At 52.3% G+C, this 14,225-nt stretch overlaps 6 protein-coding genes across 6 annotated transcripts; 3 read left to right on the top strand and 3 right to left on the bottom strand.

Moving 5' to 3' along the window:
- Window positions 1–446: 446 nt before the first annotated feature.
- Window positions 447–2,439, bottom strand: AYL99_09638 (hypothetical protein; the record flags this gene model as incomplete). The annotated part of the gene is made up of 2 exons (XM_018841145.1): window positions 447–514; window positions 576–2,439. The coding sequence occupies 2 exons, from the start codon at window positions 2,437–2,439 to the stop codon at window positions 447–449; spliced, it is 1,932 nt and encodes a 643-aa protein (XP_018689826.1).
- A 650-nt stretch (window positions 2,440–3,089) lies between these two features.
- Window positions 3,090–3,889, bottom strand: AYL99_09637 (calcium-binding protein NCS-1; the record flags this gene model as incomplete). Its single annotated transcript, XM_018841144.1, has 4 exons — window positions 3,090–3,269; window positions 3,328–3,623; window positions 3,721–3,806; window positions 3,879–3,889. The coding sequence occupies 4 exons, from the start codon at window positions 3,887–3,889 to the stop codon at window positions 3,090–3,092; spliced, it is 573 nt and encodes a 190-aa protein (XP_018689825.1).
- A 908-nt stretch (window positions 3,890–4,797) lies between these two features.
- AYL99_09636 (hypothetical protein) lies at window positions 4,798–6,124 on the bottom strand (the record flags this gene model as incomplete). Its single annotated transcript, XM_018841143.1, has 2 exons — window positions 4,798–5,804; window positions 5,857–6,124. The coding sequence occupies 2 exons, from the start codon at window positions 6,122–6,124 to the stop codon at window positions 4,798–4,800; spliced, it is 1,275 nt and encodes a 424-aa protein (XP_018689824.1).
- A 350-nt stretch (window positions 6,125–6,474) lies between these two features.
- Window positions 6,475–7,855, top strand: AYL99_09635 (hypothetical protein; the record flags this gene model as incomplete). Its single annotated transcript, XM_018841142.1, has 2 exons — window positions 6,475–6,477; window positions 6,527–7,855. The coding sequence occupies 2 exons, from the start codon at window positions 6,475–6,477 to the stop codon at window positions 7,853–7,855; spliced, it is 1,332 nt and encodes a 443-aa protein (XP_018689823.1).
- A 757-nt stretch (window positions 7,856–8,612) lies between these two features.
- AYL99_09634 (hypothetical protein) lies at window positions 8,613–10,382 on the top strand (the record flags this gene model as incomplete). The annotated part of the gene is made up of 2 exons (XM_018841141.1): window positions 8,613–8,968; window positions 9,026–10,382. The coding sequence occupies 2 exons, from the start codon at window positions 8,613–8,615 to the stop codon at window positions 10,380–10,382; spliced, it is 1,713 nt and encodes a 570-aa protein (XP_018689822.1).
- A 926-nt stretch (window positions 10,383–11,308) lies between these two features.
- AYL99_09633 (hypothetical protein) lies at window positions 11,309–12,811 on the top strand (the record flags this gene model as incomplete). The annotated part of the gene is made up of 2 exons (XM_018841140.1): window positions 11,309–11,540; window positions 11,607–12,811. The coding sequence occupies 2 exons, from the start codon at window positions 11,309–11,311 to the stop codon at window positions 12,809–12,811; spliced, it is 1,437 nt and encodes a 478-aa protein (XP_018689821.1).
- Window positions 12,812–14,225: the final 1,414 nt, after the last annotated feature.

Genomic DNA, 14,225 nt, shown 5'->3' with positions numbered 1-14,225 from the left:
ACCCACGGATCGACATACAAGAGCTCAGATAGAGGACATGTGTGGACGGACAATAAAAACACTGCGGAGGAACGCGTTCCCGGTGACCCTGTAGACGCGGAGGATGGGTGGGTGCATAATTGACGATCACCACTTTGCTCGTGCTGATCCCTTTGCTTTGGGCTGTTGGGTTCCTCGTTTTGAAACAAACTCATCTGATAACACGTTGTGGATTCAAGTTTTTGGGGCTTCATGAGGCATGGTGGCATGTTGGTTCCTCGCCGTGGCGGCATCTCTTATCCGAGATCGTCACTCTCTCAAGGCGTTCTCCAGCCTTCCCATCAAAATGTACAACCTATTCTGATAATCATCTTTGGGCATATTCTCAAAAGTGTGCTTTTCTCTTCTCTTCCGGTTGTCCCCAACTCCCGGCAATACAAATACACAACCCAGGAAACTACTGGTGCTCAGTCTACCTTGATCGACCCGTAGATGCGATGGACGAAAGCGTATGACGACACAAATCCGATCGTGCCTGTATAGAGACGTCAGTCCAACCATCCGCTTCGCACGACAGAAACTCTTGGATCTCTTACCTGTGAGCACAGCAACCAAGAAACTGAGCAGGCCTGAGTAGCCCACGTAGAGAACCGCTCCAGTAAGTCCTCCAAAGGTGACTCTTGTCGCCCAAAATCCCAACGCATTCAAAAACACATACCCGCCGGTCATCCCCGCGCCAAAGAACGCCCTCCACTGCCAACGATAATCTTCGGCGCAGAGCAAAAAATACACCAGCAGGATGGTGGTGCAGGCGCAAGTCATTGCCATCAACGCATAGCAGATGAATAAAAATCCAAACATGTAGTAGATCTTACTCGTCCACAGGGATGTCATGATAAAGTACAATTCCACAAAGATGGCGCAGAATGGCAGGATGCCTGTCAGCAAAAGGGAGGGGATCGGTCGCAAGGAGCGTGCCACGGGCGGAATTTGTCGCGGAATCTGGTTGACTCTGGTCGGTGGCTCGATCGCCGGCGATTTGAACCCATACCACGACCCAGCTACACTCAATGGCACGCTGATGACGAACCATATGGCGATGATAGCCAGCATCGTCGTGAAAGGCACCGCGCCACTGGCTCCCTTCGCCCAGACGAAGAGGTTGAGGAGGAAGAATGTCCCAAATACAATGCCGGGCACGAAAACAGGAGTCAGTGCAATGTTGAGTTTCCATTTCTCGCCGCCAAAGGTCTTGTACGCTCGCGCCGACACGTATCCACCAATACAACCAAAGATGGTGTAGAGCAGAAGACCGATCGATGTGAGCCAGCCCCGGTTAGAAGGCGATAGAAAGCCTAGCATGGCGAAGGCGACTGTCATAGCTGTCATGACGAAAAGCTGTGCGCCATTCCCAAGCAATACGCTCAATAGCAGTGCATAACGAGGGGGCCGAAAGACGTCGCCATGCACCAGCTTCCAGCCCGAGTCTTCTTGGACGTCGTCGTCAACAGTAGAGGTCCCTGAGAGATCATCCAAATTGATATTATCCAATCGGTTATATCGCGCAATGTCTTTACGAAGCGCCCGGACCAGGACCGTGCTGACCATACCTATGAGGAAGACGACAAAGATGGCCGAGTTGATGAGTGAAAACCAGTGGATTTTGGGGTCGACAATGTGCAGTAATTTGTCCCAGCGGGTGGCCCAAGCTGTGTCTGAAGGACGCCAGTAGACACTGTATGTGTAGGTGACTGGTGTTTGTCCCTCTTCGTTCAGGACAAGAGGTCCGGATGAGAAGGCGCAACTTGCCTTGCCGTCGTCCGAGAGGCGAGAGTCGGCGTATGATTGCGGCTGAACCAGAACGCCGACTACACGGTATTTGAGTCCACGAAGGCCCGCTGTATGATAGTCAATGATGATATCCCAGTGGTTGTGCAGAATCTTCGTCCCATCCTCTTGCACTTTCCCCAAAGGAAACCCGGGACTGGCGAACCGTTCGTGGGTGAGGGGATCTTCTCGTAGTTCTGCCGCTGGAAGTCCATCCACAAAGAAATTGACGTTATAAGCCTCCTCAATCCTTTTGTTGACGAACCTCGCTGATCTCTCGTCGAATGTATCGCCGGGACATGCGATCTTGCACGTCTGGTTCAATCCCATCCACAACTGAAAGGGGGAGCTTTGAATGCGGTCGCCAAATATGATACTGCCCAGCGACTCTCGTCTGGGCTGAGGTCCCCCCTCCGGCTGGCAGAAGTGAAAGGCTGGGTGGTAATAGTCGAAGGCGACCACAGCGTGGATCTGCTCATCGTGTCGCGATATCGAAGGTGTCAGGGAGTTGACATTTACTTCCAGTTGGTCCCCTCGGGAGTACGAAGAGGGAGAAACGCCAGGGAGATAGAAGGATGCGGCTTGCTTGAGGAAGAGAAGACTGAGAAGCAGCAGGGGGGGTTTGGGCGCCATAGCGAAGTGAGGTCCGACTGACACAAGAGTGTGCTTGTTCGCGAGCGATCGAAGGGAGGTCACCTCATGTTTAAGGGGCGCGGAGAGGGAGAAGCTTTCGAGCACAGGGGGGGCTTGCAGGTGTCACCGAAGGAGAAATTGGTGGATGTCTCTGATGTCGGTGTAGTCGTAGATTCGTGGATGCGTGTCGTTCCGGAGGATGTCAGTAAGTGTCGTTCTGGGATGCGAAACGTACAAAATATGTTGGCGGACTTCGGTGACACGCACACACGTGGCCGAGCAAACTCGGTCAACACAGGCCACCACACCTGAATCGTACGAATCTAACACATAAATAATACTAACAATGATTCGATTTTGAAAGCTTGAGGTCGTTTATTTCTGACGCTTAATCCCTCCTGCAAAGTTTTCAACGCAATGCCGCTCGTCGCGTGTGGTTTTGCGTGTACAGATTAGCCTCGTGGCTTCAGCTTGTGTGTTCCAAAGGCACCTCCTTCGCCCCTGCTCCAAGGACAGATGAAGCACACCGGCTTCTGATCCAAGAGTCTGACAAGAATACCAAAAGCGCCAGCGTCTCGTATGTTTTTCATACCCATAATGCCAAAGTGGAAGAAAGTAGGTGTTCGGAGCAGATGAGTCTTTCAGTTCGTTCATACCAAGCCGTCATACAGCGAGAGCGCCGACACGATCGTCTCATCCCGTTTACTTCCTTCCTTGAACTCCGCCATGTCAAGACTCCCGTTCTCGTCCTTGTCCATCATCCGGAAAATCTTTCTTACCCTCTTTTCTGGCGTATCTTCATCTTCGGGCAATTTCACCATCGAGCCCACCTAGTTGACTGGTTAGCCGACCTGTGGAGGAGAGAAGGAGGGAGAGAAACCGTCTTACCATTTTGTAGATGGCTTCCACAATTGCCAGCATCTCGTCATAACTGATCTTGCCATCCCCATCGATATCATACAGCTGGAATGCCCAGTCAAGTTTATCTTCCATCTTACCCCGACTCGTCACGCTCAAGGCACATATGAACTCCTTGAAGTCGATTGTCCCGCTCTTGTCCGAGTCAAATACTTTGAAGACGTAGTCGGCAAAAGAGTTGGGATCGCCAAAGGGGAAAAACTGCCGGTAGATCTTTTGGAACTCTTCCTTGGTCAACATGCCCGAGGGGCAGTCTTTCAAGAAGCCTGCATCAGGTGAGGACATGTTCAGCCGCTTGTCTCTTCGCGACGGAACAGGGCTAGATCCTCCGGGAAGGATCCCCTCATTTTAGATATGACATACCCTTGTACCATTGTTGCAATTCCTTCTTGTCAAAATGCGTCGACTTCTGGAGCTCTTCCAGTTGTTGCGGCGACAGTTTTGATTGTCTGGAACCGAGGTCAGCCCACAGTGGCCGTCGGCGACTGCGCTCCGGTAATGAGCAGCATCACGGCGCTCACTTCTGACCCATCTTGATAACCCACCTGAGGCCGATCGGCCCTATTTTTCAGTGTCTAGTCTCAGGGTTGTGAAGCAGAACGGTTTGAATTGCGACGCGCGAGGTCAGCTGCGGACGAGCTGAGAGAGGAGCGTAAATCGGCTATAATTGCGATCGCGGGGCAAGGGCCTGGCTGGGGGACAACGATGTGATTTGGATGGGCTAGATTTTGTCTCTATACGAGTCGGACGAGGGTGAAGGGTCGAGGGGCATATGCTTTGGAGGTTGTTCCTCGAGCGCAATGTTTCACAAGAACCAAGTTTCCTGAGAGTTAAACAGTCGAAAGACAAAACCGTCTTGTAGCCTCACGTGGGGATCAATTGTACCGGGGAGTGATTGAGGCTTTGGCGCCTGAAGTTCCGCGTAGCGGGGACTCAAACAAGCCTTCAGGACCAGTGAACGTCAAATGACAAAGCCGTCTTTCTCGCTCCCAGCGGACGGCCCATTGTTGCTGAGGAATCTAGACTTCGGCATTCTCTACCTAACCACCAAAAGCTCACCTTGCCTGTCCAGGTTGTTTACGTTTCCGGCCACCAACCGGAGCTTATTGAACATCCCTTGATCTGCTCCGAACGCTTCGGTCAGACTCCACGCCTCGATTCGGTCCGACAGGCTGCATGGCCGCCCGAGCTGCAAATTCCATCCTGGAGGCAGTGCCATTCCTCGCTCATATTCTTTGCTTTGATAGCTAAGATGTCTTGGCTTCGCTCAGCTCCAGCCGATGCGTCCAAGACTTCGGGGTTTTTGACTGCGCTCATAGTATGCTCCGTGTCGACCCTTCACAGTGTTACACAGGCTGCTGACCGGGCAAGTGGCCTGACATACGTGCCTGGGGGTCGCAATTGAGGGATGGCCACAATCACATCACAGCGTAACTGCTGTCATTCAAGTAATGCAGCTTGGTTGGTGTAAAGTACATCAACCACGTTGCTGAGCTTTTCGATCGTCTCCAAGGCTGCATCGTAGCCAGTATCCCGCTCAACTTCGTCGTAAACGATCAAGCAGCCTTCTCCTTGATCCAACACCCCGACAATGACCTTGTCGAGGATCATCTGAGATAGCTTTCTTTCCACTTGCTGAGTGTCGAGTCCCACCATCTTCGCGACATGGTCAATCTCAACCCGGCTGAAGGGTTCAATGACTTTGATCAGATTCTGTTCCAGCATGGCGTCATACAGTCGTCGCAGGTGGTTGCGGATGAAGACATCGCTGCCCAGCTCGTACCGATAGTTGGATAAGGCTTGTTCATACTCTTCGAGTGACCGATTCGAATGCGCTCGTGCCACGGCTTTCATGGCCTCCAAACTCGTACTGGCATACTTTTGCGCTTGTTTTGACGACAGTAGGTTGTTGACATCATCGACCAGATTTAACATGATCTTGCACAACAGCATATACTGCAGGGCCGACGTGGCGCGCGCAGTATCGTCTTGAGCGTGGTAACCTTCCAGAGCTTCGATGAAGTAGGAATATGCGGTGTTGAAGTCTTTGTCTTCGGCGTGTAGCATCCCACTCTGCATGTCCAACCCAGCCTGCAGAAGTGGAGGTGTATAGACCGAGGCGGCAGATGTCCTTGCGGAAGTCAAGGCAGCTCGTGCTTTGGCCTGGTTGGTCAGAGCATGGTATACCCGAGATTCAAGCAATTGCACCTCGACGAGCACCAGCTTGTCGTCCAACCGCTTCAGCTCTCGCAACAGGCCGTTGATCAGTGTGAGGGCATCGTAGTAGGATTGCTTCTGCATGTAGAGCCCAACAAGTCTCGTTTCGAGGTTCTGACGAAGGAAGGATCGCTTTTCGGCATTGGCCCAGTCGATGCACGATTTAGTGGTGGTGATTTGGATCTCGAGTGTATTGGGAATGTCAGTGAAGAAGTCGAGGAGTTGCCGGACTAGACTTTGATGTCAGCATCTCATATCAAGACGGCTACCCGTTCAGCATACCAAGCTTCGCCGTCTTCGCTTTAGCGAACGAAGACAGCGTTGACCTGCTCGTCTTGACTAACTCCGACAGATCCTCCGAGCGTTTGTTGTCTCTATACAGTTCTCCGAGGCCAACCAGAGCATTTTCATAGACTTGTAAGGCACCTTGGTCCGAGCCTGGCGACCGAGCAAGCACGTCCTTGTAAATACTCTCTGCTTTCGCCGGGTCGGTTTTGGCCAGCTGTTGGGCCTCGTTGACCTTGGCCTCGTTCGAAAGTGGAGCGGCCATCCTAGAAGATGAGAAGATGACAATGAGAAGAATGGAAGCTGGTAAATGACCAAGGTTTATTTCAGCTGTGCAGGCGATGGAGCGTAGGTGACGGGGTACTTGACTGTGGGATTGGAAGGCTGCTATGGAGCGACGCAAGGCGCAGAAAAGACGCGGTATGAACTCCTGGCCTCCGAATGGCCAGCCACTTGCCTTATGTAATAATGTCAGGGTCCAGCCACTTTTTCGCAGTCTTTCTCCACAAAAAAGTTCCTGCGCTCATAACACCACCTCGTCGTCGACTTTCTAGTCTTGCTGTGGTAGGCATTTTGTTCCTGTGGATGGACTGGCCATAGGATGCTCCTGTCGATATGGTAGGTGCGCTCCCCCGTTCTCATCTGTACATAACTGATGGAAAGCCAGAAAATCAAGTCCCTCACGAGGCCACCTGCGCCTCCGGGCGAGGGTTCCGTGCGACAACCTCGAAATCTCGACCCAAGCCATCACCCTTTCGAGCGGGCCAGGGAATATACAAGAGCCCTCAATGCTGTTAAAATGGAACGCATGTTCGCCGCGCCGTTCATCGGCCAGTTGGGCGAGGGTCATGTCGACGGTGTCTATTCTATGGCAAAGGACCCCGGCTCATTGGAGAGACTCGCCAGTGGAAGCGGCGATGGTGTGGTCAAAGTATGGGACCTTGCAAGCCGCGAAGAATGCTGGAGCGTCAGAGCACATGAAAACGTAGTTAGAGGTTTGTGTTGGACCCCGGAAAGGAAACTCGTCTCTTGCGCCACCGACAAGACGGTCAAAGTCTGGGATCCCTACAACGGAGAGCAGAACGGAGTGCCTCTGACAACTTACTTTGGCCAAGGGGCATTCACTGATATCTCGCATCACCGCAACCACCCTTCATTTGCTGCTTCATCGAGCGCAATATCCATCTATGACCTATCCAGGCCTGCTTCTGGGCCTTCTCAAGTCTTGCGGTGGCCCACCTCGAGTGACACGATCACCTCTGTTTCCTTCAATCAGATAGAGACATCTATCCTGGCGTCAGCAGCCCTGGATAGAGCTATTGTCCTCTATGATCTCCGCACCTCTTCGCCCGTGAGCAAAGTGGTACTGAAACTGGCATCCAATGCCATCTCTTGGAACCCGATGGAAGCCTTCAATTTCGCAGCAGCAAATGAGGATCACAACATCTACATGTTTGACATGCGGAAATTGGACAGGGCACTGAACGTGTTGAAAGATCACGTGGCTGCGGTCATGGACGTCGAATTTAGCCCCACGGGTGAAGAGTTGGTGAGTGCATCATACGATCGGACCGTACGGCTATGGAACAGAGATCGCGGTCATTCAAGAGATGTGTACCACACGAAGCGAATGCAAAGGGTATTCAGCTGCCGTTTTACCCCAGACAACAACTACGTCTTGTCCGGCTCAGATGACGGCAATGTAAGGTTATGGCGCGTTGATGCATCGAGTCGACAGGGCATCAAATCCGCAAGGCAACGACAAAAGCTTGAATATGATCGTGCCCTGGTCCAGAGATATGCTCATATGCCGGAAATTCGACGTATTAAACGCCACCGGCACCTGCCCAAAACTGTTAAGAAAGCTGCGGAAATCAAAGGAGAGGAGATCAAGTCGATCAAGAGGAAAGAGGAGAACGTTCGAAAACATAGCAAGAAGGGCAGTATGCCTCGACACAGCGAGAGAGTAAAGATGATTCTTGGGACTGAAAAATGAACGAATTACGAAGAGTCGACCATTCGGAGCATCGCTGGTGCTGCAAGACTGAGATAGAATCCTTCGAACACCCAGGATCCTTCGACGACGAAGGACTGAAATACGCCACAGAGTCGTACAGCGCCATTGAGTTGCTGCCACTGTCCATCACCCGTCGCCCAAGAAGGGGACTTCAGGGTGACCAGCGAATACATTGATTCCGTCCTCTTTCTGGTTATTGTTCATGAGAAAGTACGACCTTGTATGACGACTTGCTATGGGATTAGCTCTCATTAGAGCGCAAAGGACGCCAGGAATTAGCTTTTGTTATTGAAGGTTGGGCGGACAGAAGATGGAAGTCACAAACGAACCTCCAGGAAAAAGGAGATCAGGCAACAATACTGAGGTCCCAGATGGAACTCCCGTGAAAGAAGAATAGCGTGTGTCTGAGACGGTGTGAAGTTTGCTTTGATGAAAGTCTTACACTCAGGACACGCAAGGCGGCATAGAGGCAAAACCTCGGCCATTAAGACGTGAATCAATTAATTTTCCAGAAAATCAAAACATTCGCCTGATGACCAACTTTCTCACCATAGAACCAATTTGCTCCTTCTTATTATAGGTTTATTTCATTTTGTGACTGAGGTGGACAATTGGTTACCAAGAAATAAGTTGCGATGTCGCATATGCAGAGGATCTGCTGAATCTTTACCTCCACCCCGACTACGCTCACGCGCCCTTGAACAGCGCAGAGCCTCGTCGGCAGCTCTCACAGAAAATGGCTGCATTCGGGGCCCGGGTCTCACTATTGAACTCATTCCTGACGGAAATTGTCGATAGCATCAGGAATAAGAACGGACAGCGCATCACCGACCTCATTCAACTCGACTTTGACCGTCTGAGTCCAGAGCGTCAAAAGCCTTATTCTGACCTCAACCAAGAGCTCAATCGGGACCATCCTCCCGAAAGAGACGGGGAGCTCGTGGCCAGGTGTAAGCAGACTGTGTCGCAGGATGAATTTGGGTCATTCAGCACGTCATTTTCGGAATGCATCATCCAGTATTTTCGCTATCTTCGAGACTTCACGTCCGCAGACAATCAAGCCAAAGCAACCAAGATCCGGCAATTGACAAGGTAAATTCGCCATGGATCTTCTCTGTCGGCTCTGTATTGATCTTCCTTTTTCGACAGCCAATGCGTGACCGCCCTGGGGGACACCAGATATGGCATCATCATGATACCGATTGTGCTCTCCTTTTCGCGCACCCTCGCAGCTATTGCCACCAACCTGGATCGAAATCCGTCTTTGATTCGGAATTCCAGTCTAGCGACCACGCAAGATGCCGAAGGTGCTCCGGGGAAGGTGGGCTTTGTGGAAGACGCGGCGAACGTGCTACGAGAGGCCTTCATTAAGTGTCTTGCCGGCAGTCCTGGAGTTCCACGAACTTCTCGTCCTTCTCCAGAGGATAAACGGGTGGGCATCTATTTGACGGCGAACTCGTGCCTGAAATTGCTATTACAATGCCGGCGGTTGCGCAATGCTCAGCAGATGCTCTCAAGCATCGACGTTCAATCACCACCGCTGTCCTACTACCCGGCAGCCCAGCGGGTCACGTTCCTGTACTACTTGGGTCGATTCCATTTCGCTAACAATCATTTCCAACGAGCACAGAAGGTGCTCCAGACGGCGTACGAACAGTGCCATCGCCAGGCGACTAAGCATCGAAGATTGATCTTGATCTACCTGATAGCAGCCAACCTTTGCCTTGGCCGATTCCCCTCTGCAGCACTCCTCTCACGTCCAGAGGGTAGTGACATTGGACCAAGATTCACTCCCCTCTGCAAGATCATACAAACTGGCGATCTCGGATCGTTCCACCAGTACCTGGACCTGGACAGCGAGTCCGGGCAGTGGTTCCTCAAGCGGTCCATCCTTTTCCAGCTCCGGAACCGGTGTGAGATCCTGGTGTGGAGGAGTCTGATTCGCAAGACTTTCCTCCTTGCCGGCTATATGGGTGAGGAGAAGAAAATACCATTTCTCAGATTGAGCTATGTTCATCACGCAGCAGTGTGGGCGTTAGGCAGGCTGAGGGCGAAATCGATGGCCAAGGGCTTCGGCTCACCGGCTCCTTTGGCAGACGAGAAATATGTCGACCCTGAATTTGCAGATATGGATGCAGCAATCAACGAGACCGGGTTTGATCCAGATACAGGACTATACGTTGACGAATATATCGGCCAGTACGTACCATACAGCGGTGACGGGGAGGAATCCCCTGCCATGAACGAAGTGGAATCTGCGGTCCTGAGTCTGATCCAGCAAGGTCTGTTGAGGGGCTTTGCTCTGCATACCAACCCTCGCTTCGCAATCCCGGGAAGCCAAAAGGCAGGAGGCCCTATGAAGGCAGGATTCCCTCAAGTGTGGAGCGTGACGGCGAGTAAAGACGGGGGAGAGCCAGTGCCTGGCTGGGTCGAAGAAGGAAATCTGGATGCTGGGGGAGGAGGGAGGGTAGTGAGGATATTCGGAGCTAGACCAGCAGGTTCATGAGTTTGAAGCCGCGGCCGAGAATATAGCACGAGTCGGTTGAGCGGCATCATGAGTGCTTCTAGAAGGACTGAATTGGCCCCATCTTACCAAGTGTGACGAGTATATGTTTTATTGCGTGACGTGCACATAATGCCTAGTCCATCCTTGACGCCCATGGACATCGAAGGAGTGGTGGTGAGGTTAATTAGTCCTTTTCCAGATTCAAACAAGAATGGGCGTTTGTGTGTACGGGGTAGCTAGCGCAGTCTCTTACCTTCATCCACTTCCAGAGCTTTCAGCAACCAACCACCACCCCATGTGCCCTCCAGCCATTTTTCTATCATAGATATATAGAGCCTCTGCTCGTCCTCGAGTGCTCAGATTTGGAAAGCTTCACTGCTTGACTCATGTCCCAAGCTCCCTACGGCCTTGGAGCCAGGCGAAGCTCGAAGCTGCGCCCCGTCACGACTTACGACGGACTCATGTCTCGCATGCTGCTCTCTGCCTCTGCCATTGGCTGCCTCTCCCGCCCAGACTACACGACCGCGGCCACGATGCGATGTAGTGCACGGAAGACACCCACCGGTGCTTGTAGCCTGGATGAAAGGTGCCTTGTGCTGGAACATGGAGCTTGTTCCTGGTACTAACTACTCGTGCATGTATGCCGCGGCCAGGTGCGCCTCGTGGGCAATGCTCTCTCAAGCATCTACTTTGATCTTCCCTCTCCGAGAACCCCTTCGTCATGACAAGTTATTGACCTAGCAGGAACAAGAATGTTTCTCTATCACTCCCTCTTCTGACACTCCTGTCTGCGGGCTCGTCTGTCTTACCCAGCCAACCCTCGAAAGTATGGCCAGCCTCGGTGAATAGCCACGATTACGCCCACATTTGAGGCACACGAAGTAGCCTCTCGCTACTCCAACAACGTCAACTGGCCGGCGTCCAACATGTCGGGAGCCGAAATCGGTGTCGCTGTTGTTGAGGCGGCAGCAGCCCTGGTCACAGCATATAAGGACGCTGGTGCTATTGTCGAGAACATCAAAGAGAAACGCAGGGCAAAAGGCGCACTACCCCCGAGCGTGGCACTGGAAGAGGCACTCCGAGAAGGCTATGAAGAGATTGAGAAGATCACAGCAAAGGGCATACAACGGTTTGGGCAACCCTTCGAGCAGGGAGATGGTGAGCACTCCTCTGCAACTTACTGCGGAATGCTTTAGGGCTCTTGGTACTGACCACTCTGCAAAGACATTGCCTATCGGGCTCTCCAGAGCCTTACCATCGAAATCCAAGCATCCTTTCTGCACCACCTGATGCTGGCCAGTAACAATGACAATGTCGTCGACTTTGAGACCTGCATTGATTCCGCCATCGATGCCCGACTACGCGCGGTTTCTATCCTCAGCGAACTCTATTTGCGGCAGCAGAAACGTCCCAGTGCGAAGGCAGAAAGTAGAACAGTACTGTGTTCTGCAGATGAGACGAAGGAGGTCCATGGAGCTTCTCCGGAACGTGAGAAACACTCGAGCTTGGGCTGCGAACCTGTGCCATCTCGACCCTTACTAGATGAGATGAAGGAGGTCATTGAGGCACCCTTAGTTCTTGGACGCAAGAAAAGCAGTGGGATTGTGCAACCTGAGACACCTCCCAGCCCAGGTCAGGCTCCTCGGAAGTCGTCCTGGAACGTCTTCAAGAAGTTGCATCGAACTCCATCTGCGGAGAAAGAGAGTACGTCGACACTGTTACAGGCCACCTCCCGACCCCCTTCATATGTCACCTCGCCCATATCACCGTCAATCAGGTCATTGGACAATCCTCGCAGTCCCCAAGCCATGACTCCACCTATCAGCCCGGTTTCAAGCGTTTCGTCCACTGATGTGCTGGCTGCCGCCGGCCTTTGCAAAGGAGCATACTACATCCAGCAAGGAGCCTATGAAAAGGGAGTGCAGGTCTCAATGAAGAACATGGAGTGGACTTGTCATTGTCGAAAATGTCCTTTTGCAACACCGGCAGACCGAGACGAGCGTGGCCGAGCCCGCTTCGACGACAACATCCACTCAACTCGAAACTTGCGTTGGCGATCTCTTTTGCTTTTCAAATCTCACATATCGTCTAGTCGGCAGAACACGAGGGTATACAGATGCCTGATATGTGTCCTTCTCGGTGATTCGACGTCTGTCTACCAAGGAGAACATCATCTCTTTGAGCACTTGTTCCACCACCAAGGCGGGGTCCTCAACGGCATCGAACTCTGGGGTCCAATCTGTTTGGCCGCAGGCGGAGCCAGCATGGGATCCGAAAGGACGTTTGACGTCTGCTTCGCGGTGAACCCGAGATTTGCACTCCCGAAAGGCGCCTTTGAGATGGGCGTCGCCACGGAGATTGTCGAGGCCGACGGGACAGAGATCCACGGCGAGGATGTCCTCAAGAATCAATGGGTGGATGACGGGTAGAGATGAGGTGGGCGAGTGGGCACCGTGTAATACTATGCGGGAATATATGATTGACGCGTTAAGCCTCGAGATGGTCTCTAGTTACGTGCATGTGTAGGTCTCCCGCACTGAATATCTTGAAATGGCCACGTAGGTTCGGATTGCCTTTCGTGTAATCGATATCAGAAAATGTGTTGGGTTTGTGGTCACGAGCCCTGGTTCGGATTCCATTTATACGAGACACGCCGAACGGCAAGGCTGTATGTAGCGCATGATTCGAGATGAGCGGGCGAGCAGGCGCGAAGAGTAGGAGGGGAGAGAGACAGGGATGTGCCGAATCGTCTCTCCCCTTCCGTCTACTACAGCCTCAACTTTCCCAGCCTGGTGTCTTTGGTTTTCCCATTGTTTCACGCTGGTTTGGGCCACGCCACAGAGCGCGCCCGCCGGTGAGGTGAGGTACAATATTCCTATCCAGGAATCTTGCACGCTCTCCAGGTGCTCGTATCTTGGGACACGTCGGCTTTCAACAGGCAGGCTGTCTGCATTTTGTTGCTTGCTTGCTTGCCTGCTTGCTTGCTTCCTCACTCCTCGTATTCATGAGCTTTACTGACATACCGCAACCCCCGCGTTGTTGGCAATGCGCAGCAGTTCAGAGCCAGTCTTGGCAGAGGCTGGATAGTTTCAGTTCACAGCAGCCCTGATGGACCGAACGAGATGTTTTCGGTGGTGGCGTCCGCAACAGCAACCAAAGGGTAAGAGTCGTGCTCGGTTTTCATTTGACGCTGGCAGGTAGGCAGCCTCATCATCTAGCAACACTTACCATTTCCATCCTAATGGGTGTGCATCCCGCGGCGCTTCAGGACACTCTTGTTGAAGAACTCGGGACCACTGACCGATAGTGAGGGAGTCGGATATCTGTACCATATATGAGGCTTGGACATTCATTGCAATCAGCTGATTGCTTTCCACGGTGGACCTGAGTCTAGCCCAGAAAGCAGCAGACCAACCCGGAGACACCATGGACCCCAGCTTCAACACTGGAGTTTTTCGTTCTGTGAGGCTCATTCCGGCTCCGGTCCTGCCCCAACAACATCGGTGGCGGCGTCGGTGTCTGCGGGGCTTGCTCTGTCAGTCCTTTAAGTGAGCGTAGGTAAGACAGCATTGGTATCAGCCACTGTTTTAGGGAGCACCGTCGTGATCTTGAGGATTGGCTTTTCCATCAGGAAATTCCGCGTAAATAAAGGGGAGGGAGAGAGAGCAGATAGCCTCAAGGTACGAAACCACGATTAAAGATTCTTTGCTCAGCTTCATGTACACTGTATACTTGAGCCGTGTCTCAACTCTTCAAACATGATTGTGAGACAGCAAACGCGGTTTCAGATATTTTCTTTTTTGTGTGAAACCGAGACGGCATCGGGACACAGGGGCAGCCAGA

Source organism: Fonsecaea erecta (genome assembly GCF_001651985.1).
Source record: "Fonsecaea erecta strain CBS 125763 chromosome Unknown Scaff9, whole genome shotgun sequence".
In the NCBI taxonomy this organism is placed as follows: Eukaryota; Fungi; Ascomycota; class Eurotiomycetes; order Chaetothyriales; family Herpotrichiellaceae; genus Fonsecaea; species Fonsecaea erecta.
The sequence above is the reverse complement of the archived record's forward strand: the minus strand, read 5'-3'. Positions and strand labels throughout refer to the sequence as shown.